Source organism: Prenolepis imparis, unplaced genomic scaffold (genome assembly GCF_030444845.1).
Source record: "Prenolepis imparis isolate NDT839.2.m4 unplaced genomic scaffold, iyPreImpa1.0 SCAF_10, whole genome shotgun sequence".
Taxonomy (NCBI): domain Eukaryota; kingdom Metazoa; phylum Arthropoda; class Insecta; order Hymenoptera; family Formicidae; genus Prenolepis; species Prenolepis imparis.
In genome coordinates this window covers 663,823-689,877 of record NW_028141168.1, presented here as the reverse complement: position 1 = coordinate 689,877, position 26,055 = coordinate 663,823, and the positions used below count along the sequence as shown (strand labels likewise).

General features: G+C 43.4%; 1 protein-coding gene and 1 pseudogene across 1 annotated transcript; both read right to left on the bottom strand.

Moving 5' to 3' along the window:
- Window positions 1–2,590: 2,590 nt before the first annotated feature.
- Window positions 2,591–6,118, bottom strand: LOC145942145 (uncharacterized). Its single transcript, XM_083048622.1, has 7 exons — window positions 5,773–6,118; window positions 5,312–5,665; window positions 4,560–5,156; window positions 2,977–3,221; window positions 2,855–2,880; window positions 2,675–2,758; window positions 2,591–2,603 (listed from the first exon to the last, which is right to left on the bottom strand). Exons 1-7 carry the CDS (start codon window positions 6,116–6,118, stop codon window positions 2,591–2,593), a joined length of 1,665 nt encoding a protein of 554 aa, XP_082904748.1.
- Window positions 6,119–19,253: 13,135 nt separating this feature from the next.
- On the bottom strand, window positions 19,254–25,138 carry LOC145941949 (uncharacterized; annotated as a pseudogene).
- Window positions 25,139–26,055: the final 917 nt, after the last annotated feature.

The window sequence follows — 26,055 nt, the reverse complement described above, 5'->3', positions numbered from 1 at the left end:
TTTCCCATAGCGGCCGCCGAGTCCTCGGACGAGGAGAAAACCGGCGAGGAGGACGACGACGATGGGTGGGAGAGATACGTCTCGCTCGCGGATAGGGAAAGAGCCGAGCGGGATGAGTGGGAGCGGGAGCGGGAGCGGGAGCAAGAGGAGGAGCGAGGTGAGTACACGCGAGAGAGAGAGGGAGAGAAAGCATCGACTGGAAACTTTAATTTTCTTTTTCAGATTCGCTGGCGGAAGCTGCGGCGGTGCCACTCCCCCCCTCCACGCCGTCCACGTCCTCGTCGACGTCGGACCCCTCTGTCTGGCCGGCGTGCGACTCTTCAAGATTCCGCGAATTGGTGGCTCGAATATGTAGCGAGAACTTGCGGCAAATGACCGAGGAAGATGCCGAGTGGGAGGCCCTCAGTATCGACGATTTTGTGATTTGTTGTAGAAACTCGATATTTTTCTTTTTCTTCGTGTTTCCTTTTCGTTAACCATCGATTGTGTACGCTGATCCTTAACCAATTTCCTTTCCTCTCAATTACTTGAAATCTTACGAACGATCGTTTGAATATATTATTCTCTATTTTGGCTGTAAATTGATCTCTACGTACAATTATCGTAACACAGGAATGTAATTTTTTCATTTAGCCTGTTTACTCTGGCGCGTTGAACGCCCAAAAATTACGTTAATTGAAAAAAAAAAATAAATAAAAATGACTCGAGCAAGTCCGTCCCCACCTCCACGCGGTTCGAGTAGGGCAACGTCCGTCGACTCGCTCGACGGACGGCCAACGGGGCTCCGGCATTCTCTTCTTTCCTACTTGCTTTTTTTCATTTTCTTCAACACTGTCTCACACCACCTCCGAAAAATCGAGCGAAAAAACCAAGTTTACTCCAGACGACTCGCCATCGAGATATACGTCTTCTAAACCCACAAATCTTGTGACGCTCGTATCTCGAAAACGGAGGCACCTAGCGACCTCCGCAAAGTCGCGTTCGACGAGTCTCGACGCGTCCAAACTTTTCCCATACCACGTCCGACCTCGTAGCTGCGCTCCTACTCGAGTTACGAGCGATTGAAAACTTGAGCAGCGGTAACTAGAGAGGAGGCAATTTATTTTTAGGGAAAATTGCGTCGCGAGAGTGGACAAGAGACGCCCCGCGCGCCCGAGTGTCGAGACGGAGCTTGGAAATGATTTCAGACACTCCTCCCCGACCCACATAACTCCCTAACCTAACCTAACCTTGCAACCGACTACAGCATCGTCCGAATCGGTACGAGCAGATGGAGTTGCTGGATCGAGAGAGCTGACTCCGCATTCGACCAGACACCAACCGAGCACATCCAAGGCCTGAAAATTAAAATAAAATATTAAATTAGGATTAAGTTAGATATTAGAATCTTAAGTTACCTACCGTTACTGACTTCAAGATACTTAACTTGATTCATTTCAAAATAAAAATAAAAAGCAAAAAATATAATCAACATATAATCATAGGAGTAAGAAATAGATTAATTAGCATTAAGTCAAAGATTATAATTTTGAGTTACTTATATTTTTTCATTTTAAGTTACGTACCGTTACTGACTTTGATGTATTTACCTTTAATTACTTACCTTTATTTATTTTGAGATAACTAACTCTATTTGATTTGAATTATTATTAGTTTGATGTTAATCACGCGAAGACGCGAGAGACACGCACAAGTAAAGTGCAAGCCGATAGGCGAGTTAGAAATTTTGTTTGATTATAGGAAAAATACTTATTTTAATTTGACACGGTACGAATTATTTCCGGTTTTGATATTCACGCAAAGGAATGTATGAGAAACAAACGAAATACAGAGGCGACGAAATTAATAATTGAAACACGCGACAAATAAGTCAATTAATGAACCGCGAGACCGCTTTTCGCGAAGTGACGCCGATTGACGAGTGCGCTAGAAACAACGCGCCGAGTATCGCGGAAACGCACATAGCAGCGAAGCAAACGAATGCGGAGCGTAGAAAAACAGGCATCGCGGAAAAAACGAGGCAATGGATATCATTAGATTGACGAACGCGCGGAATAAAATTTCAAGTCGCAAGAACGAGCGAAATAGCGATTCCGGATATAACATTAAATGTAAATATGTAGATAAATGTATTATGTAATTATAAATTAAGCTTAAAGCAGATAGAGCGAACCGAATGCAGCGCGATACCGGAGTGTCCAGCGCGGACCATGGAGAGAGCCCGAAGCGAGCGCGACGCGCGATTGGCCAGCGACCGCGGAGTGGGAATCGGTAGTATAAAAGGGGACGCCGAGAGAACTCGACAGCGAGAACGTGATGTGCCTTAGCAGAGTGAACATTCGAGCAATCCTCGTGCAAGCATATAATAAAAACACGGCTCGTTCGAAAAGTCTCGATATCGAGGTTCTCACGACGAGACCTGATCGCGTTATTCCACAAGTTTGCGCGATACGCGGCACTGAGTATCAAAACGCGATAATACTTTCGGCGGCGCGTAATAAAATCACGAACGCGAACTCCTGTGAACGTGCGAGACACGTCGAAACGTAAACCCGCGAAGGTTGTAACGGCGCGAGTGAGTGTCAGCAGCTCAGATTGTACCTCTAAAAGAGAAAAGTGTTAGTGTTAAAGAAATATAAAGGAATTTGTCATACTTACCCGATTGTGTACTTACCTTATTGGATAACTACCCGAAACGATCCTGACGATTCCCACGTTGATCCTGACATTCGGCGGAGACGACACGGCAGCCGGAAATCTGAAACAGAGAAGGAGAGAGGTGAAGCGGGAGATATCCAGGCACAATCCCAGCGCGGAGAAGGAAGTATTGCGAATCCACACAGGATCACCCTACCTTGGTATTTCCACTGGTAAAAATACCTGGCGACCAGAGCTCATGGCGAAAGCATCGCTCCCTGCACACCGGTAAGCCCCGCATCTTTAATAAGACGCCCGTCTGTCCGGTCACAACCTAACCTTGAAGCCGGAGGTGAAGCTAATAAGGATTAGCCCGCCAATCAAGGAAGCAGCCAGGGACGAAGCCAAGACGTTCAAGATACCGAGGAAACCGAGGAGCCCGATCAAAGCTCCGGAGTCACCAGCACCGATGGCATCGAGAGACCCACGGATAAACAAACCTAAATCCCGTTCGTGCTGACGTCCGACGAGAAAACCAGGGCAAGCGACGACGGTGGAAGGAAGCTGCCATATCCTGGTGGATTCTGAACAAATAATTAATATAATTAATTAAACTAAAGTATGTGACGCAAGTGTTGCGTCACTACGCGAACGAACAAAGGTGACAGTTAGATGACGTCATATGGGCCCTTTGTTTCAAAGACAAAGGAAACTACGCAGCAGCCGCAAGCAGCGAAGCAGCAGCGGTGCTCATCCAAAAAGGGGTTAACATCCTGGGATCCAGAGATCTTGTCCGTGGTACGGAAAAACGGACTGGCGACCGTGTTAAAGGTAGGAAAACTACCCAAATAATATAACTCCCGAACTCTCAAGACCCATCGTCCGGTCACAACCTAACCTTGCGACCGACCGCAGAACCATTCGTAGAGGACGGGACAGCGAAGGTCGCTGGCCTTTTTTTTTTTTTTTTTTTTTGCGCTGTGGAAACCTCATAGTACCACTCACCCCCCGGGTAGGGGATGAGGGTTATGTGGGACTCCTTGTCCCCCATCACCGATCCACATATGGATCGACGGTGGGGTCCAAGACCTACCTCATTAAAACCACAGCGGGTGCCTTCGCTGGCGCTTATGGGAATGGCAAGGAACCAGCTATTGCATAACTTCTTGCCATCCCCTGGCCCTACCTACTCAGGAGAGCATCCTCCCCGAGAGGAGGATACTCTCCCCCGCGAATTGGTCGTGCGGTCCTTTCCCGGTTGCGGCGCAGGGGGGCACCGCCTCCACGCCGCGCCCTCCCAAAGAGTTTGGGGGGCGGAGTCACGGCTCGAGTGTTCCCGCTCGAGCCCCACCCCCCCCTCTCGGAACGGGGCTCCCTCTCCCTCCCTAAAAGGACGGGAGATTCAGCGAAGCTCCGGGAGCTCTTCTACTGTAGGCTCCCCCAGAAGGGGGGAGTCCTCACCGCAGCGCTCTACGGCACCGGTGAGAGAGCCGCCACTGCCGCGTCCCTTCCCGGGGGATCACGTGCAATGGGACCCAGCATGTTTCCGGGCCCCTGCGATTCCCCGTGCCCCCAGGCCGCGGTCCCATCCCTTTACGGGATTCAACCATCGGTCTGGGGGCACCGCCGAGGCCCTCCCCTAGGGGTGGAACTCGGCAGGGGCGGGGACGGATGCCGCCCGGCCGCACGGCGCTGTGCCCCCCTCGCCCAACGCCCCGTCTAATCGTCCACTCCCTCCGGTGGGCGTCTTCTCCTTCGGCGACGAGGGGGTCCGCCTCCACGTCCTCGCCTCGGCGGGCGGCCCCCGTCGCCGCCACCCCTGCCTCGGGCACCGTCTCTCTCTCGTGCCCTCTCGGCCCTTCCACGCCGGGGTACCCAGGTGTGGTCATCCCTCTCTTCGCGGGATTCGGGGGTAAGCCTACCCCGTCTCCCCCGTCTCTCCCGCTCCCTCTCTGCCTCCTCCTTCTGCGTCATAACTTTGAAGCAGAAGGAGGAGACCGCCTCCCACACCTCCTCGCACCCGACCATCTTGGCAACGATGGCCGGAAGCGAGAGGTCATTTCCGATAATTTGGACAAGGACACGGCGCTCCTCTGCCCACGCTGGACAGAACTCCAGCGTGTGCTGCGCCGTGTCCTCCTCGCAATGATGGCACTGCGTGGTGCGCTCCTTCCCTATCTTACACAGGTATTCGCCGAAACATCCGTGTCCGGCGAACACCTGTGTAAGGTGAAACGACATCCTGCCGTGAGACCTATCTACCCACTCTTCCAAGACCGGTCTCACGGCCTCGACGACTCTTCTTCTTGAGTTAGTTGGGGGGATGTTTTCCAAACAATCCCCCCATTTCTCAATCATGCGTCGTCGGGCCTGCGTTCTGACGACGCCCCGGACCCTTTCCGTTATACGGAAGTTCATCCCACGGAGCTCCCTAATTCTTTCGTACACCCTTTTATGGGTGTACGCCTGGAGCTCCATGGGAGCCAATCCCGCCAGGGCCGAGGCAGCTGCATGCGACACTGTTCGATAACCTCGGACGAAGCGAATGGCCACTCTCTGTTGAATTCGACGGAGGACGTCCTTGATACGTCGCGTGGCCATCGCCTCGTCCGCCCAAACTGGTGACCCCCCCCATATAGGGTCACCGAGTTAACCACGTTCGCATACAGCTTACGAATCCGATCGTCTGGCCCGCCAAGATTGGGTAGCAGGCGGCTAAGTGCCGCCGCTACCCGGTTGGCTTTTTCGGCCAGACGATCGAAATGGTCGCCAAAACGCCAGGTTCCGTCCAGCCAGAGCCTTAAATATTTGATGTTTAGTCCCAGCTGGATGGGGATGCCGTCCACGATAACGTGGGCCTTTGGTGGCTTCCCCCGAGAGCCATCGTGAAAGAAGATGGCCTCGGTCTTATGGGGAGCCACCTTAAGGCCCAATTCCTTAATAGAGCGCACCACGCAGGCCACTGCTATATTGGCCTTCCTCTTTGCTTCCCCCCAGTCATTCCCCCCGGCCAGGACTATAGTGTCGTCTGCATAGCAGACAACACGACAGCCGGGGGGAGGACAGAACGGAGCACTTTGTCGTATGTGATGTCCCACAGCAATGGGCCCAGAACTGACCCCTGCGGGACACTACACGGCACTGTCCTTCCGCGTAGAGCACCGGTCTTGTCCTGGTACTCCAGGCACCTGTCACGAAAGTAGGCCTTAACGACCTCCACGAGATATAGAGGGGCGCCATGTTCTATGAGGGCGCCCCTCACCTTTCCCCAGAGCAGGGTGTTGAATGCGTTGGTGATGTCCAACGAGACACCAACCATCACCCTGCCCTCTTCAGTTTCGGACTCCGCGAAAGAACGGACGCGTAGAATCGCGTCCGTTGTCGATCTATTTTCGCGGAATCCGAACTGGTCCTCGTGGAGGTCCGGCCCCACTTCCCTCATCCGCTTGACGAGTCGGTCGGCTATTATTCGCTCGAACATCTTCCCGACTTCGTCAAGCAGACAGATTGGCCTGTACGCGGAAGGCGCTTCGTCCGTTCTGCCCCCTTTGGGGATAAGGACCAAATTGGCCTTACCCCAGACTGGGCGGAAGTCCTTTGCCCGTAAGCAGTCAGTGTATAGCCGTTTGATTGGCTCCGACAGGTAAGTCAAGGCATATAGCCAGACCCTTCCGGGATGCCAACTGGCCCCGGGGCCTTGTTACCCCGGGCTCTGAGCGTCTTGGCAATCCCGGCCAGCTCGGCACTGGACACTTCGTATTCCCCTTACCACGCGACGGGCTCCCTTATGAATAATTCGGGGACCCGGTCGCACTGTGGGAAGAGGGTGGATAATATGTTATTTAACACATCTGTGTCCAGTGCCTCCGTCACGGGGGGCGTCCATCTTCTCAGTTTCTTCATAACTGCTTTATATGGGCGCCCCCAAGGGTCCGCATTGAGGCCCTGGAGTTGTTCGTCCCAGGACCTCGCCTTTGACTTCCTGATGGCAGCGCTCAGAGCATTACGTGCTGTTCTGTACCGTTCGAGCGCCTCTGCCATGCCCTCGTCGTCTTCGCCGAGGCCTCTCCTTCTTAGTCGCTTGAAGCGGCGCCTGGCTTGGACGGAGGTGCGTCTGAGATCCGCAATCTCCTCCGTCCACCAGTACGCCGCTCTCTGCGGCCTCGGCCTGACTCGGGGCATTGAGATGTCACAGGCATCTCTGATTATTGCCCCGAGCCATGCCACCTGGTCCTCGATCCCTTGCGGTGCGTTCGCACCGGGCCAGGTGGCCGAGAGCATGGCTGCCACCAACCTGTCGGAGTCCAATCTCCGTAGAGCCCACCTTTGGGGTAGGTCCCCCCTTGGGCGCGGTTCAGCACCCCCCGGCGGACGACGTCCACACTCATCCGAATGTATAGATGATCGGAGAGGGTCTCGTCGTCCGTCACCCGCCAGTCCTCAATCCTGTCCGCCGCAGAGGGAGATGTCCATGTTAAGTCCACGATGGACTCCCCCTGCGGCCTGACGAGGGTGCTGCTCGACCCCTGATTAACAATTAAGAGGCCGAGAACCGCTGCCCAATCCTCCAAGACCCTGCCTTTGCGGTTCGTTCGTCGGGAACCCCAATGCGCCGAATGGGCATTGAAGTCCCCAGCGACCACAATGGGTTCGGGGAGTCTCCTCTGCACGATGATTGAGATCTCATCGAGGATATCCCCGAACGTGGCAGGGTCGACACTGGGGGGAATGTAACATCCTACAATCCACAGTGGGCCCCACGGCTACACACGCTCGTCCGCCTCCAATATTTATGCATGGAGGCGAGCCCGTCTCTCTTCTCCACGTGATTGCGACCGAGCCAGTATCGTTAGTTGCCCAATACGGATTATCTGGTGGGACACGATACGGCTCGGCCGCAATCCCTACTCCGCATTTGCACTGCGCCAGGGTGTGCAAGAAAAGATCCTGGGCCCTGGCGCAGTGATTAAGATTCGCCTGGAGGAGGCCTATTTTCTTCGCCATAACTGGCGATGCTTAGGCCTCCTCCATGACCACCTCCATTGGCTCGCTATTTTGAGCCGGGGGCACGTTTGCTTCTGCCTTTGCCTTATTGGAGGCGCCCCTTACCTTACGCGTGCGTTGTGGTTTGGGCGCCTCCTTTGTTTGGCTTTGGCCGAGCTCGGGGGAGGCAAGGCCATCCCCGGGGCCCCCCTTAGCCCCTCCTTACACCTCTCTCTTTTTGCCTTGAGAAGGCCCGGGGGAGGCCCCGCCATCCCCGGAGCCCCTCTTGGCTCCTCCCTTCTTCTCCATCTGATTGCTGCCCTTCCTGACTGCCCTTCCTCCCTTCTTTGCGCGGCAGCTATCGCCGCCAGCGCGGTGATTTGCCGGCAATCCGGCCTCAGCGCATAAGACGCAGTGCGTCTTGTTTCGGCACTCAGTAGCCCTGTGACCAGGGGAGCCGCAGTTATAGCAGCAGCCACTTCGATCAGTTGGGCTGCTGCATTGCTCCTTAACGTGCCCTCTCCCCATGTAACGGAAGCACTGGAGAGGGCGCGCTTTAAGGGGCTCCACCCTGGCCATCACCCATCCTACTTTCACTTTGCCCACCGCGACTGGGCACTGCATCCACAGGGTGCCCATGGCCCCCTTGCTGAAACGGATTTGTCCCGATCTGATTTCGGAGGCCTGGCACCCTCCAACATTCGCTACTTCGGCCTTAACCTCGTCCACGGTTGCGGACTCATCTAGCCCGTGGACCCTGATATCGCCCCTCTTACAGGGGCGGGTCACCCGGACTCCTCCCTTTCCTTCCAGAGCCTCTTTGAGTTTCGCAGGCTCTGGAAGGAAAGGGAGGAGTCAAAGAGGTCTGCCTTCTGTCCCTTTCCTTTGCCGGGGATCTCGTATAGGATTGCCCCGGTGGCTGCTCGGCGGGCCTTGACATCTTTGATGCCTAGCTCCTCCAGGTTCACCTTTTGGCGAGCCAAGATGATGGTCTCGCCGTATGTGCCTTCGGGGCAAGATACTGTCACCGCCGCCGTCCTTGGAATCCTCCCCGATCTCCTCCCAGCAGCCTTGGGGGCGGCCTTTCCCTCGGCCCTCTCTTTGTTGAGAGGGGGGAGACCTTTTTTGCCCCGCTACTTTTCGCGGAGGAGGGTTTAACGGGCGCTGCTGTTGATGCCCGGCTTTTCCTCGCCTCTCTCCTCCCGACAACCTTCATCCAGGTGGAATCCTGGGCATCCAAAGGTCGCGGGAGCTGGGAAGGATTGTTGGGGGAGGGATCCTTTATTTGGGGCTTAGCCTTTATTGGCTTGGGCCCATCCTTACTTGGGCCTCCCTGTGGGTTCCCACCCTTTTGGGAGTTGCCCTTTTTCTTATCCTTCTTCCCGGCGTTTACCTTGGCAGGGACCGGTCCCTTCGGGGGCACGGCGTACTGTCGGTTGGCGTCGGAGGGGACCGCTTTGCTCGGGGGAGGTCTCGTAGGGGGGCCATTGGCTCCCTTCTTAAGCTTCTCCCTCAGGTCAAGCAGTCCCTGTATTCGCGTGGTGAGCTCGTCATACGCGCTCATATCTTCTCGACCTATTCCGGGGGGATAGTCCTCTAGCCTTTTCACGGCCCCCTTTACAGGGGGTCTGTTAACCGTTGGCAGTGCCGCGTGCGGTGTGGCTAACATCACCGCGTCCATCTCCATCTCCGTCACTGGTAGGACCGGTGAGGGTTGAAGGATGTTTTCCCTTTCCCTGCTAGGATCTTTCTCACCGTGTGCTAATCTTGGAGGCGTCACTTGGGGTTTCTTCCCCTTCGTTTTTCCTCTTTCTTCCCTGAGGCGCTTCATCTCATTTTTCAGGGTGAGCATTTCAGCCCTGAGCTCCTTATTCTGGCGTTGAAGCGCCTCCAACTCGTTCTCCCCTTCTCGGCTACTAGTAATTGTGGCCGTCGTAGCCGACGCGGCCAGAGCGGCTGTCGCGGCCTGAAGGTAGCAGGCCGCGTCCGCCATATCTTTTTGTACCGTCCCTTTCAAGTTTTTGCTCATTATCGCGCATTTTTTTAGCACGGTAATGATCTCCAACCCTTTGGCGGCAACATCAAGTGTCGGCGCTTGCAAGACCTCGTCGGCAAATTCGGCTGCCTTCTGCTCGAGCCTGTCTCACGCCTTGCTGTTGCTTATTGGCGTGGTCGGATCGTGCATCTCTGCCTCTTCCATGCGTTCTTTTTCGGCGCGTTCCTTAGCCTGTAAGGCTTTTTTCTTCTCAAATTCCCCGGTGGTGACGGGGCGCCCACTCTTCTTCCTCTTCTGGCCCGTGATCAATTCGGGGAGGTCCGTAACATCAACCTCCTCATCGGTTGATATCTCCATTCTATCCCCGTCGTTCCCTGCCGCCTCGTTCCCGTTTGCAGGAAGCATCTGGCAACTGCCCTTGTTGCGCTTTTTCGCGCTGGGCGGGCGGTTCGTCGTTGCCATCCTTGGCAAGTAGTCAGCAAATGTGACTGTTTGACTATGCGATGTTGCCAGGTCCTCTACCTATATTCTGGAAGGGCCCGATACCGCCTCCACATCCTCGCGCCTCAGGCATACTGAGACCTTTCGCATCTCAGTAACCCGCGGCTTGCTAGATTTGGGACCTGGTTTGGTCCTCACTGCCATCCCACCTCCCTCCTTCGTCGTGAAGTTTTTAAGGGTCTGCATTTTGGTTTTTCCCACTCCCTGCGGAGGCTCGACTGGCCGGCGTATCTCCCACCGGCCAGGGGACGACCCGAAACATGACCGGAATCGCCCCCCCCCCCCAAGCCGGTGCCCCGGGAACTCCCGGGGGCCGGCTTATGTCGCGGGCCGGGGGGATACCGCACCCCCGGCATAGGATTCCGAGCCCCTTACTCCCCCATGGGGTTTCAGGGGTCCCCCGCCTCCGACAACGGGGGTACCTCCGCAGGTGACGCCACCCGGGGGGCCCCATGGACGCTTTGGACAGGGTCGCCGCTCCCCGGCCCTGCCCTACACGCCGTGGCGACCAGCCGTCCCCCCGCCGGTTAATCACTGCCGGCGAAAGGGACACACCTTCTCCTGACCGGCCGGTTCGGAAGGGGAAACAGTCCCGACCGGCCAGGAGTACTTACTCTCGCCGCTGGGCCCCGCCTCGGAAACGTCCGAGCGGCCCCAGCGGCAGACCCGCGTGGCACCCTCCGGGCGATCCCCCTTGGGTAACCCCTCCGGGCAAAGCCCCTCGGGTAACCACGCGTGGCCTTCTCCGCCGTCCCGGCCCTACCTCGGAATACGTCCGAGTGGCCCGGGAACGGCCAACCCCAGGGAGCCGGGACGGGGACCCAGGCTACCCAGCCTGGGATCCCCGACCGGCGCCCCAGTGCTCCTCTCTCGTCGCCGGGCCCCGCCTCGGAAACGTCCGAGCGGCCCCGACGACAGACCCACATGGTACCCTCCGGGCAATGCCCCTTGGGTAACCCCTCCGGACAAAGCCCCTCGGGTAACCATGCAGGCCTCCTCCGCCGCTCCCGGCCCGAGCTCGGAATAATTCCGAGTGGCCCGGGTGCGGCCAACCCCAGGGACGCTGGGACGAGGGCGAATCCTCCAACCAGCACCCTGAGGCTCCTACTCGTCGCCGGGCCCCGCCTCGGAATCGTCCGAGCGGCCCCGGCGACTGACCGCCGTGACTCCCTCCGGGCAATTCCCTCGGGTAAATCCTCCGGGCAAGGCCCCTCGGGTAGTCACGGCTGGTCCCCCTCCCCCTGCGATCCCCGCCGCACGAAACCCCACCCCGAGACCCCGGGGGGACACCCCCGGGAATAAACCCCGAAAATACCCCCCCAGAGACACGGAACAGAACCCCGGCAGCCGAGGCCGCAGACTGCATGGCGGAAGGACAAGCGCCGAAGCGCCGTGCAGTGTCCTCTCCTAACAGTGCCATGCCACCGGGCGTTTGAATTCCGGATCGCCATCCCTTACCACATACGAGCCGAAGCTCTAACGGGGAAGTGGGCCCCGTCCTCCCGGACTGTGAGAAGACTCCCACAGACCAGGAGGAGCCCCCAGAAACCGGGGGGAAGTCTACCTCTTAACATGAGGTACGGACCACTCTTGGCACCCCTCGCAAGGCTATCCCCTTGCGAAGGGTGAGCCCCCCCACCACGCCAAGGTGGTGGTCCACGGGGGGGAAGGTCGCTGGCCTGGACGAATGCCAGCACACCCAGAGGACTCAGGAGCCGGAACAACGGACGGAGATACGACCAGCGAAGCCGGGAACAGCACCTGAGAACAATGTAAATAAATAATATTTAATTTAAGCATTTACTAATTGATATTTATGTTATTAGACTAAGGATATATAATAGCGTTGATAGAAAATAGTTTGAAAGGAAACATAAAAATACAAATACGCGATACAGACAGAATAGTTAATTTTAATTATAATATAAAATTAATAATTGATTTTTATTTGTTTTGACGCGAGAAGCGAAAATACACATTTTATTTGAAAGACGAACCGCTTATAGAAATAAAAACATTAGCGGGAATTATCGCGATGATAAGTATTAATTATTTCTTATTAAACAAAATATAAATACAATCAACTGCATTAGCGAAACACGAAAATATCATTTATTTTAAGTAAGCATTGATTTTAAGAATCAGCATAGCGAGCGAAATTTTAGTTATGAGTTTTATTTTATTTTTGAGCATTACCAAAATTGTATTACACGCAGAATCGCGAGAGAAACGCGCGGAAGCATATCTAGAGCGATCCGATAGAATACCGGATAGGCGCGCGACAGAATGTGAAACGCGAAATCGAAAACGAAACATATTGCATGCAAAACCAATTGTTTTACAATCGGACACAATACGAGAGTGTAACCTGCAATAGGGAAAGCGAAAGAAGGAGACACGCGAACGCGAGCGATATAACAATCTTGATAATTGCGAAAAATAACTGATACGCGAAAAACCCTAGTCTGAAGGACACGAAAAGCTTGTGACGAGAAGCCGAAGGTATTCCAACGAATACGGATACAGCGCAAGAGAAAAAACAAGATCACACTCGCTGATCATAGAGCAATGACATATAAACAAACGGAAACGCGGAGCGAACGCGGCAATGGCAACATACATGAAAATAATTAGATTTTCAATTAACGGGATGATTCCGACGAAGCGTCAACGGGGCGTTTAAGAAAAAGAATCATACGGAAAGAATAACACGCGGGAAAGATCATTGGAATACATTTGACGAATCGAAACAGGTACGCGAGCGCAAGGAAAAGCAAATGTAAAGCCAATTGTAATTGATAGTATAATTAATTATAATTGCGGCGAGCGGCGACGCTGACGGCGGCGCGGATCGGCAGCGCGAGCGCGGGATTAACCGGCGAGACAGCAGAAGGGTGAGACCAACGTGATTGGCCGAGAGACTCGTAGTGGGGCAACCGTGTATATAACCGGGCGCCACGAAGAGACGAGACTCTCTCGAGAACATCGCTGAACGAACGACAGCGTGAGAGGAGTCGGAAGTAACCCTTTGGGGGGAGAGAGCTCGAAGCTCTAGTAGACGTGACGTGCGAGCGCGATACCTTGGACGGGGGAAATAAGTACGCGGGCGATATGCGCGAATAATTACGCGATCGCGAAATACGTGTGCGCGCGAGTGGTTGATTTTATAAATAAATTTTATAATAAATATCTGTGTTAATTATAACATCAGTGAGTGAGAGTTATTATCACCCTGGGTGATACTTACCTGAACAGTCCATTAATCCATCCCGAGTGTCCGTGGTGATCCTGGAATCCAGCGGCGATCTGAAAAACAGAGAAAGGGGAATTAATCATAGGCGAGACCGAGAGGCGAGCCCGGACGAGACAGGAAGTGACAACCTCACACAGCCGCGCAGTACGATCACGGAACAATACCTTGGTGCTTATCAAGGCTAAAGCACCTGGCGACCACGACAAGAGGCGAAGGCACTGCGGCCTGGGGACCGGTAAGCGTGTTGTAAAATATATCTCCGCTGTCAGCCCGGTCACAACCTAACCTTGCGACCGACCGTAGAATCGGCCAATCCGGACAATACCACGGTCGCTGGTTAGGACGACTGGCAGCAACCGGAGGACGAGCCTGGAAGTCAGCAGGAGCAGACCAAGGCACGGCAAGGTAGCGAGCACACCTGTAAATAAATTAACACACATATTAATTTTTATATTATTAAAACATACTTAGATTCATACTTACATATTTGGATTACATTAGTTTAAATATAATAAATAAAAAGAAAACAAAAAAATATAATAAAATCAAAATAAACCAAAAATACAAATACAGTTAATAGTAGCGATAAGACTTATTATCATTAGCGATAAGGTTAATATAGAAATCACCTTTAAAAAAAAGGTAATAAGAGGCGCCTAATTAAGGGCACGCCAGTAACAAAAATTACCCATTGCAAACCCATGTAGAATCCTATGAAAAATTAATCATTACAAACCCATGTAGAATCCTATGCAAAATTAACCATTGCAAACCCATGTAGAATCGTACCCATTGCAAACCCATGTGGAATCCTATGAAAAATTAACCATTGCAAACCCATGTAGAATCCTATGAAAAATTAACCATTGCAAACCCATGTAGAATCGTATTAAAAATTATCCATTGCAAACTCATGTAGAATCCTATGAAAAATTAACCATTGCAAACCCATGTAGAATTGTATGAAAAATTATCCATTGTAAATCCATGTAGAATCGTACTACAAAAATATCAAAAAAAAATTGCGCCAAGTGAAAGTAGAAATTGTACCAGTGGAAAATTACAGTTGCAAACATATATAGAGTCGTATAATGAACCAGTAAAAATTTAAATTTGCAAACCCCTCCCATGTAGAATCGTACCATAAAAAACTTATCTTTTTAAAAAAAAGAACAAGATGCCAAGTCCATGCGCCATGTGAAAAAAGTGTTACACAAAAAAGTATTTTTAAATAAAAAAATCTGTCAATTGACAAAAATTTATGTTCTATTATAAAATTAATATCTCTACAAAAAGTAATGTTCAAAAATTGCGCGAATAAATAACCATTTTTACAAAAAATTAAAATTTAAAAACTTATGCAAATTTAAAATTAATATAAAATAAAAAGAAATAAAAAAATTTTAGTTAAAAAAACTTGGCGCGCTGCTAAGTTTCAAAATTACAATGCACCTTAAAGTTACATTAATTAATTTAACTACAAAATATATTTTAACTGCAATAAGTTTTAAAGTAACAATTTAATTTTAATATCGTTAGGATATTATTTAGCAGCGCGCCAAGTTTTTTTAACTAAAATTTTTTTCGGTCGGCAATAAACTGTCTGTCTAGCATGACGCGTATCAATTTTGACATAAGTGTATAACTTTAAGAAACTATATCACTTGATAAGGACCAAATATAGAGGTCGAAACGTTGTGATTTTCTTAATAAATATACTGCCAGTTTGGTCGAGAGATAAGGTGTCCATTAATTTGTTTTTATATTACTGGCGATTCTGATTTAACATCTACCAAACCTATTGTTTTACGCTCCTGGACCTAATTATGGAGCTCACATCAGAGGAAGGCTACTTCCACTCAATTTCGAGGATTTACGGCAATGACTACACATTATTGATGAAAACATGGATCAACAACCGTAAAAAAATCATAACTGCGAACTTACAATTAACATTCTTATTGCGCTGTAGAACCTATGATGTTTTACCACCACATATAAGTAAACTTAATATTAATGTCAAATTTCAAAGTAAAAATATTCAAAGGAAAATGCATAAAATAACTAACGATTACCGACACAGACTGCTGAAACTTGAAATCAAAGACGTAAACTTTAACTTGTCCTTCCTTCGATCTAATAACCAAAAAATAGAAAACAGACTTTTAACAAATCTACCACATGACTTAGTTTATAGCTTTTTTGACCATAATAAACATAAACTTTCTAAACATTTCACACTATCAAAAAATAGATTAAATAAAAAATTCATCTCGCTAACTACGAAACATAATGTCAATATGAATCCTTTATCTAACATAGACAACTCAAAATGGATAATTAACTTAAGTAATAAAACGATCCCCATGGAAGTTACTACTATCTTGAGCCTAGGAGACAAATTCGGGCTGCCCATAAATTCAAACAACAAAAATGACCGTATGCTAATCTCACTTGATATTATAAAGAATGTAGAGGTCAATCTGACTAAGTTTCCTAAAGAATTAATTGAAACAACTAGAATATCAATCGCTGAATCTCTGGAAAAATTTTTATGTGTTAATAAGCATATTAGTCATATCGATAGGTTTGTCATTGAAGGAATTTCAACTTGTAATAAGTTTCTTCGGGAAAATAACGACATCTTAGTAACAAAAGCCGACAAAGGACAATGCACGGTGATCTTGAACAAAAAAGACTACGTAGAAAAAATGGAATGTTTACTAAATGATATGACAACGTACAGGAAACTAAACAGAAATCCCGTAAAACAGCTCACTAACAAACTCAATTCTCTATTAAAATCCTGGCGCGATAACGGATTAATCGACGAACGCACTTATAGACAATTAAATACTACTAACGGCAATTTACCGCGATGTTATGGACTGCCAAAAATCCATAAAGAGGGTTTCCCATTACGCATTATTGTTTCAGCGATTGGAAGTCCTATCTATAATGTCGCGAAATATATTCATAACATTTTACATAAATCAAATTTACAAGCTACCTCATATTAAAGACGGATGGTCTTTTGCCACTAAAATTAAAGATAAAAATATAACAAACGACGAAATACTTTTGTCATTGGATGTCACGGCTCTCTATACTAATATTCCTAAAGAATTGGCTCTAAACGCCATTGAGAAACGTTGGAATAAAATTTCTCCTAACACAGATTTTAGTCTTACACAATTTTCCTATGCTGTCGAGTTCATTTTAAACTCAACAAGTTTCGCATTCAATGGAAGTTTCTACGAACAGATTTTTGGCAGTCCAATGGGTTCCCCCCTTTCGCCTATTCTGGCGGATTTAGTAATGGACGATCTCGAGACCTTTTGCTTGTCAAAACTAAGTTTTAACATTCAAACTTATTTTAGGTACGTGGATGACATTTTCACGATCGTTCCAAAAAATAATGTCCAGGAAATCTTGAAGGTCTTTAATGATTATCATGTGCGGTTAGGGTTTACATATGAATTGGAATCTAATGGTTGTCTGAATTTTCTTAACACAACGGTTATTAGATCGAACGGAGGTTTGGTTACTAATTGGTACCGAAAGCCTACCAGCTCAGATAGATACATAAATTTCTACTCAAATCATCCTCTCAAGTATAAAATGAATACGATCTTTAATTTAGTCGATCATGCAATTTTACTAGCAGATAAAAAATTTCACCATGATAATATTGAAATTGTTAAACGAATATTGACAAACAATTGCTTTCCCGAACAATTCATAAATCGGTTTGTTCACAAAAGATTGCATACCTTGGAAAATCGCGTAACAAATAACGTTAGTAACAATCAGGAGAAAAGCGAAATTACTAATACTATATCGCTCCCTTTCGTAAAAGGCCTAAATAATATCTATCAGAATTTCAAAACGATCGGTCTTAACATTGTACATTACATTCCTAAGAAATTAAACCATGTAATAAAACTTGGGAAGGATATCCTATCTTTACAGGAAAAAACAGGAATAGTCTATAAAATAAACTGTAAGGATTGCAGCGCATCATACATAGGACAGACAAAAAGGCAATTATGCACGCGAATCAAAGAACATTCAAATAATATAAAACTTCACAACAGTAATCTTTCAGTGGTTAGTAAGCATAGGATTGATTTTAACCATGATTTCGATTGGTCTACCCCAAACATTTTACATAACGAAAAACATATAAGAAAAAGAGAGATAGCTGAGATGTTTTATATAAAGAAAAATGACAACACAATGAATTCACATAAGGACATTGAGAATCTTAATAATATCTATGACAAAATAATAAAGGTCGTTTAGTCGGCAATAAACTGTCTGTCTAGCATGACGCGTATCAATTTTGACATAAGTGTATAACTTTAAGAAACTATGTAAGTGCAAATTAATTATTTCATTTGTTAATCCCTCATTAATGATATAAAATCTTGCTGTACAGATCACTTGATAAGGACCAAATATAGAGGTCGAAACGTTGTGATTTTCTTAATAAATATACTGCCAGTTTGGTCGAGAGATAAGGTGTCCATTAATTTAAAATTTTTTTATTTCTTTTTATTTTATATTAATTTTAAATTTGCATAAGTTTTTAAATTTTAATTTTTTGTAAAAATGGTTATTTATTCGCGCAATTTTTGGACATTACTTTTTGTAGAGATATTAATTTTATAATAGAACATAAATTTTTGTCAATTGACAGATTTTTTTATTTAAAAATACTTTTTTGTGTAACACTTTTTTCACATGGCGCATGGACTTGGCATCTTGTTCATCTTTTTTTTAAAAAGATAAGTTTTTTATGGTACGATTCTACATGGGAGGGGTTTGCAAATTTAAATTTTTACTGGTTCATTATACGACTCTATATATGTTTGCAACTGTAATTTTCCACTGGTACAATTTCTACTTTCACTTGGCGCAATTTTTTTTTTTATATCATTACTTTTGTAGTACGATTCTACATGGGTTTACAATGGATAATTTTTCATACAATTCTACATGGGTTTGCAATGGTTAATTTTTCATAGGATTCTACATGAGTTTGCAATGGATAATTTTTAATACGATTCTACATGGGTTTGCAATGGTTAATTTTTCATAGGATTCTACATGGGTTTGCAATGGTTAATTTTTCATAGGATTCCACATGGGTTTGCAATGAGTACGATTCTACATGGGTTTGCAATGGTTAATTTTGCATAGGATTCCACATGGGTTTGCAATGATTAATTTTTCATAGGATTCTACATGGGTTTGCAATGGGTAATTTTTGTTACTGGCGTGCCCTTAACTAGGCGCCTTTTTTTACCTTTTTTTTAAAAGTGAGTTTTTAGAAATTATATCATTCATTTTTGTATATGATAAACATCTTTAAATAAATAAGCAAAGAACCCGCCACCACCCCCGTCATATTTCAAAATACGACGGTCCTCTTTGCTTACTATAGATAAAAATAACTATCTTGTACAACCATTTTTATTTAAAATATTTTTAAAAGTTTTAATTTATTAGTTGTTGCTAATATGTCATTAAAAATATTTATTATTTATAATATTATACAATCTATACGTCTAACAATAAGTATATATCTCCATTGATGAATAATAGTTACTGCTTATCTAGTTCATTATTAAATATATAAATAAAGCGAAAAGTGTTTTTATATCATTCCATTTTTAGTAGTAAAGACAAATTATTGACGATTTATGTAAAAAATATTTTTTTTGCACTTCGCGAATAATGCAGAATGTAAAGCGTTGTCATGAAATTGCTAATACATTACGATACATTTTTTTATATAGGACTGATCGAAATACAATATTAAATGATTAAATAGTAATCATAAACTTGAATACTACTTTATTTTATATCGAATTAGTATTATTTATTACCTATTTTTTGTAAAAATATTATATAAACATCTTTAGCACCTCTAGGCCACTGCCTCTTTTTAACTTCTGCATCATCAATTTCTATCCAAATATTAGATAGTCCTTCTCTACATAATGACCTTCATCGGTGCACGAACTATCATAAAGCATAGCACTCATCGTTTTGTACAATTGTCTCGCTATTAATACTTTAGTTGTTGGAACAGCACATAAGTTAAATTTGTGTTCTGCTTTTATTAATTTACCATTTTGTGCTAAAAATAGTATTAAACGAATAACAATTATTTCTCTTGTTAATGTTACTTCGTTTTTAAATATTTGATCAGTTCCAGTACAATATTCACATGATTCGTTGTGTAACCAATGTGAAAATGTAGAATTTAATAATTCATTAAGATTACAACTCTTTTCCTTTAAATTATCAAGGGAAATTGAAATAGCAATATTATTTTCAACAATAGTTTTTGTATTACCACATGTTTTGGATCGCTTGGTAGAAGTTACCTGATGTTGTATCAAATTTCTAATCATATTTTTCGCAAAGTGCCGTAAGAAAATCATACGCATTTCGTTTTACCATACTCGAAAAATATTCTCCTAAACATTGCCGTATTGCATATGTATTTAAATTACGCATTCCATTTTCATATCGATGCATTAATATACGTAAAACATCTGTTTTGTCGCAATTAATCAACTGCTGCCTAATAATATTTAAATGTAATAAACATTGCAATAATACTGCAATAAATACTGTATTTGCATAACATGAAACCTTGTCTGTATTCTGAAAACCACGTACGACCCAAGCAGTGCTTTTAATTCTTTTATTTAAAACTGTATGTTGAATTTTTTGATCAGAATTTGATTTTTGAACAGAAGTAACTACTTTTGGTAACGCCCATGGAACATCTTTTACTTTACGACAGCGTTCTTTTGACACAGCAATCATTTCTGCTTTCGGATTGTATATCTGTTTTAAACGATTATATTCAATAATAGCTTTTTCGTTAGCTATTACTGCTGAAGGATCAAAGTTAATTAAATGCATTCCTTCTAGAGATGTTACGCGCGACAAGGCAACATAAATTTGACCACAACTAAATACAGAGTTGCCAATATCCATAACACCACTTTGCAAACTTAATCCTTGGCTTTTATGAATAGTGATGCCATAACTTAAAGATAATGGAAATTGTTTTCGAATAACGTACGCTCTATCCAATACCTGAAATTTAGCCGTTACTCTTTCAATTTCATATTCTAAACCTGATGGTAAAAGAAGTTTAATCTTTTCTACGTCATCAGTAGATGTTTCTCGTACAATTGAAATTACTTTAGCAATTGTACCGTTTACAAGACCCAAACTGGCATCGATATTACGCCGAATCATAACTTTTGCTCCAATTTTAATTGTAATTTGTTTTGAAAGTCCAGCTGTTCGAGAACTATCATCATCGTTATTTGACAATACTTTCAATACTTTCTTTTTTACATATGATGTACAATCAATCGTATCTTCAGCAATTAATAATATTTCTTTGGAAGTAATGCGACTTAACATTGCATTATTAAGGACATCACACATATTACAAGTAGGAAATAAACAAACAGTGTCCGATGATAAACTGTTAATAAAATCACATAATTCATTTAATCTAGATTCGAAAGAATCAGCTTTGAAAGATATTTTTCTACTCTCTAGAATTTTACAATCAGATTTTGTCACTAAACCAATACGAATTCGCGACAATAACTCACGGTATGAATTATCTCCTTGCTGACGCATATTGATTATCAATTCATCATATTCAAATAATATAATCCATAAATTAACAGCATTTAAAGAACCAAGATAATTAGCTATTTTTTGATCTGATAAATGTGTAAAGATAAGATCTTCGCGTACAGGAGGTAATTGAAGCAAGTCTCCGAATAAAAGAATATGCTTTCGACCAAACCAACCATCATCGCAATCACTAGTATCAAATATCTCAGACAATCGAAGATATATATATATTAAAGTCAAATTAGATATCATTGATACTTCATCAATTACGAAAAGAATAACATCTTTAAGATCTGATCGTAAAACTTTTAACACACAATCAGATAATTGTTTATACTTAGGAGTTTGACCATGTTCAACGGGTAATTGAAGCAATCTATGAACTGTCAAACCATCTATATTAAATGCTGCTATACCAGTAGGTGCTGTTACAGCAGTAGCTTTGTTGAGATGTTGTTTTATCCAGCATTTAATAGTCTTGATTAAGAAACTTTTTCCAGTACCACCTTCTCCGCTAACATATAATCGTAATATTGATTTATCGGACTCTACAGCATTGGTAACTTTATCAAATACTCGTTTTTGATCCGTATTTAATTTTACTATCATTTCAGATACATCAATTTCTTGAATTGCTCTATCACCAAGATCTTTAAAATCTTGCATTGCTTCACCAGCCTCTATATTTTGAATACCTATTGCATTTTCAGGATCATCCTGAGACTGCTCTTTTTGCAAATCGTCATCTAAGCATTGCTGAACTAACTGTTTTGCAGTTTCAAATGCTTTTTGCAATTCTTCTAATCTTTCATGATATTGCAATGCTTCTAAAAGATGCAGTTTTACTTTGTGAAACGATTCGGTATAAGTATCGCATTCATTTTTAAGATCCTCTAATTTTCGCCATGGTTTAAACATAAGCAATAACGCAAAGAAATAATTTTCCGGCTGTGTATTAACATTATATCTAAAATGATTAATAAGATATCCGCGCTGTCGCCGTTTAAGATAACAACCATTACCTATTTTATAATATTCAATAAACTTATTTTTCGGTTTGATCTTTGAGATATCATACCACTGTGCAAATTCATAAAGAGACGTATTTTCTAATTCGTTTGGTCTATGTGGATAATGATCATCTATCAAAGATTGATAAAATATATCTGTAGATTCAGGATCAAGAGCTTCAATTTCTCTATGACTTTTTAATTTTCTATATCGTATTTGATTAACATCTAACCATCTGATGGTTGTATTTCGATTAGTTCCATACAAAGGAATACTTAACAATGTATCAGCAGCTTCGAGAGCTCCACATTCTCTATTATTCGTAAATCGCAAAGCAATATTCCAAAGATGACTCGCTAATGATTTGTTTTTGTTATCCTTACTATCAAGAATATTCTCAGATAATTCACTTTTTCCCGCTTTATTCATATATTTAGTAACATACCAGGTTAGCAGCGATGATTTTTCACCAATAAATTGTATATCCATATTACCTTCCCATGCAGTAAGAAGAACAGGATTATAGTCATTTATATTACCTTCATTATCCGTTCGAGGAAGATCATAAAGTCTACTTTTATGTTTCAATTGTTTTCTACCGGCTATCGAAGTTGCCACATCCCTGATATTCAAAGTTTCAGTAACGGGACGAGGAAATCCAAAACGACATCGACGAATAACTTTACGTCCTACTTTTTTAGAACGAAGACAATAATCGTTATGTGTATGTCGCTGATGCGTATCAACACGTCTGTACAACAATGGCGAAATATTTTGATCCGGTATTGTGCAGCTTATATGTTGTGAAATAAATTTGGAAACTTCCTCAATAGTAGATTCACCGAAAATTGGTGCATTTTTAATCCAAATTAATAAGTGAAAATGTTGTATACCTCTACCTTGATATTCTCGTCGCCAGAAATAGTGCGTTACTTCTCCAATTGGATGATCTTTTGACCTAATGAAGTCAAGCATTGCCCGAAACTTATTATCGAGAAACCTGGATGTTGATACAGGATCTCTAACAACGAGTGCGCTAACGCTTAAGGAAGCGTCATGCCATTCATTTACTTCACGAATATATTCACCTAAATCTTCCCATAACCACTCACTTGGACTGAGTGTTAAAAACCATGTCGCAGATCCATAATGCTGCGTCATATAATTTAAATCGTTTCTCGGTTTACACCAATATTGCTCCGTATTTCGAAGTGTGGCAAATATTGTACTCAAATTAGATTCCAACAATTCTTTCGACATTGCGTCTAGGTATTCTGCAGCTGTATAACGAAGTCGCGGATTAGTTACATTCATTTTATGAAAAATTCCACGACTTAATTGACGCATATTTGCATCGTTCAATAAATAAAATATTATACATATTGTAGATTTAATCTATACTGTGGATGTTTAGATGTCAAACGACATTTAATAAATTCATGATCATGAAGTTTAACTTGTCTAATCTCACGTTGTCCATTAATACCAGAAGAATATAAATCTGGAAAACACATTAAATCTAAATGTTGCTCACGATTGTTCAGAGGCAAGTCCTGAATTTTTAACATTTGATATAAAGCTGTCGCAGTTTTATTTGCTTTCTTTTCATATAAGGGATAGATGGTACATTGTTCGTAATAGCTATCGTTTTCAGCATTAGTTACTTGAGTCAACATTGCTTTCCGTTGACCTTCTAACGTATCATTTTTTATCTCTTCTATCGGATCATTTAATAATTCAGTCTCATCATCAGCTACTTCTGCATTATCTTCTGTCTCATCTTCCATTTGAAATTCTGAATTTTTTAATTTTGGTAAACGTAAATCTTTGTAATCATTTGGCAATATAATATGAGAGTATAAAGTATTGTTGCGCTTTAACCACGTTAAAGCGTCAAATACTTTTTTAATATCAACTACCTCTTCCCAAATAATCTTTGATTTTGTCGAGATACCTCTAACTAATATATATAATTCATGATTAATATTTATTGGATCAGTATTAAAACATAATTTATTCAATGTCTCCTGTAACGGAAGTGGTAAATGAAATGTTCTACCTTTAACTTTTGATACCATTTGTCTTTGAGGCAACTTTTTATTAATAACAGTTCCCATTTTAAGGACAGTTTGAAACGCTTTAGCTCTCTGTATAAGAATTTTTTCGAATGTATTAAGAGATGATATTACTTCAGGCACCTGATTTGTAAAGAAATTATTTAAGACGCAGTATGCAGGCATTAAGCCTTTACGAAATTTGCGTGCACAATAATTACATATATATTGCGCATCAACTTTTTGTTGTTGTACATACGTCATTAAATCTTTCCAAATTTTAACATGTACTTGTGTCTGAAGACTATTGACTTTAGAAACACTTTTTTTATAACACAATCTCTCGCATGATACGCAAACATGTCGTGGTGTGTCCACAGAGCGTTTAGTCAATGCTTTAAATGCTAAACGATATTTAAACATAATATCATCATCACTCAAAATTGTATCAATCCGTTGATGTCTGTACATATCTACTTTCTCCTGTGCAGAAGTCACAATTTCATTCAAAGTGTTCATATCAGCATTATTTAATGCATCATCTAGATTTTCCAACTTTCGAAAATATGTAAGTTGATAAATTAAACGCTTCATATATCTTACTTTTGGAAAATGAGGCGATAATAATTGAACTGGAAGAAACATTCCTTCGCAAAGTGTTAAATCAATATAACAGCTACGCGTATGACCCAATTTCTCATTTGAAGTTTTCATAGTACATTTATGAATATTTTGCATAAGTTTTGGTACATTTTTTAAAGTACATGTATTTACGGTTTCGAGAAACTTCTGATAACAATCAATTAAAAGCGGATCGTTAATTTTACAGCTTGCAGTATTACACATCAGTTTTGGTTCATTGTTTAAGATACATGTATTTATGGTTTTAAGAGACTTCTGAGAACGGTCAATTAAAAGCGGATTGTTAATTTTACAGTTTGAAATATTACACGACCAAGATTTTTTAGCTTGTTCTGTTGTTAATGGTAATATGTTTACTACTTTTCCTTCTACATTCATTACCAAAGGTTCCAATGGATTTACATCATGATGATATGTAGACTCAATGAAATAATTTTCAGATGAGACTGTATGTCTAGATTCGCCACATAGCGCAGTTAATTTGTCTTCGATTGTAGAACAATCTGCGACAAGAGTCAAATACACTTCTGATTTCTTTTTAATCAAACTTAACATTTTGTATATATTGCGAATATAATTTTTCCTAATACACATGCACCAACGTACAATTTTTTCGGCTTCCAATCGTTTCTCAATATGACCTTTAATATTGATTTTTTCAATAATATTTTTTATAAATATTTCTGAACAATTACGAAGTTTTATGGTGTTCTTCGACCAGAATTGTTTATACTTTTTAGTAATTTTTTTTGGCAATATTGCAAGTTTTTATTTCAAATGTAGATTTTGTCTTGATTTTTTGTTTTTTGTCAGATAATATCGCTTATTATAAAGCCATTTGTGATTAGGATTCAATCTTTTTTGTCTATCTCGTTCATGCTCACAGTTTTTCAAATAACGCATACGCTTTTGTGCGCGTTTATTTTCTAAATTTTGTTTATATCGATTACACTGTTTAGCGCGATTATTTTTTAAATTTCGTCTATATCGATCACACTGTTTAGCGCGATAATTTTTTAAATTTTGTCTATATCGATCGCGTTGTTTAGCGCGATTATCCTCTAAATTTCGTGTATATCGATCGCGCTGTTTAGCGTGATTGTCTTCTAAATTTTGTTTATAACAATTGCGTCGTTTAGCGCATCTATATTCAAAGCTCTGTTTATACAGATCGTGCTGTTCAATGCAATTATTCTCGGAATCTTGCTCATATAAATCATGTTTTTTAGCCTGATTATTTTCTAAATCTTGTGAATAGCGTGCACGTTTATTTACACAGTGATTTTCCAAATCAT

What these genes read in the sequence shown, in the direction of transcription:
- LOC145942145 (XM_083048622.1), bottom strand. Translation starts at nt 6,118, where the DNA reads ATGTTCGAGCGAATAATAGCCGACCGACTCGTCAAGCGGATGAGGGAA. An exon ending in ACGCGGAAGGACAGTGCCGT is followed by an intron (nt 5,666 to 5,772) that starts GTAGTGTCCCGC and finishes TCTGCTATGCAG; the next exon opens with ACGACACTATAGTCCTGGCC. An exon ending in TTACCAGTGGAAATACCAAG is followed by an intron (nt 2,759 to 2,854) that starts GTAGGGTGATCC and finishes TCTCTGTTTCAG; the next exon opens with ATTTCCGGCTGCCGTGTCGT.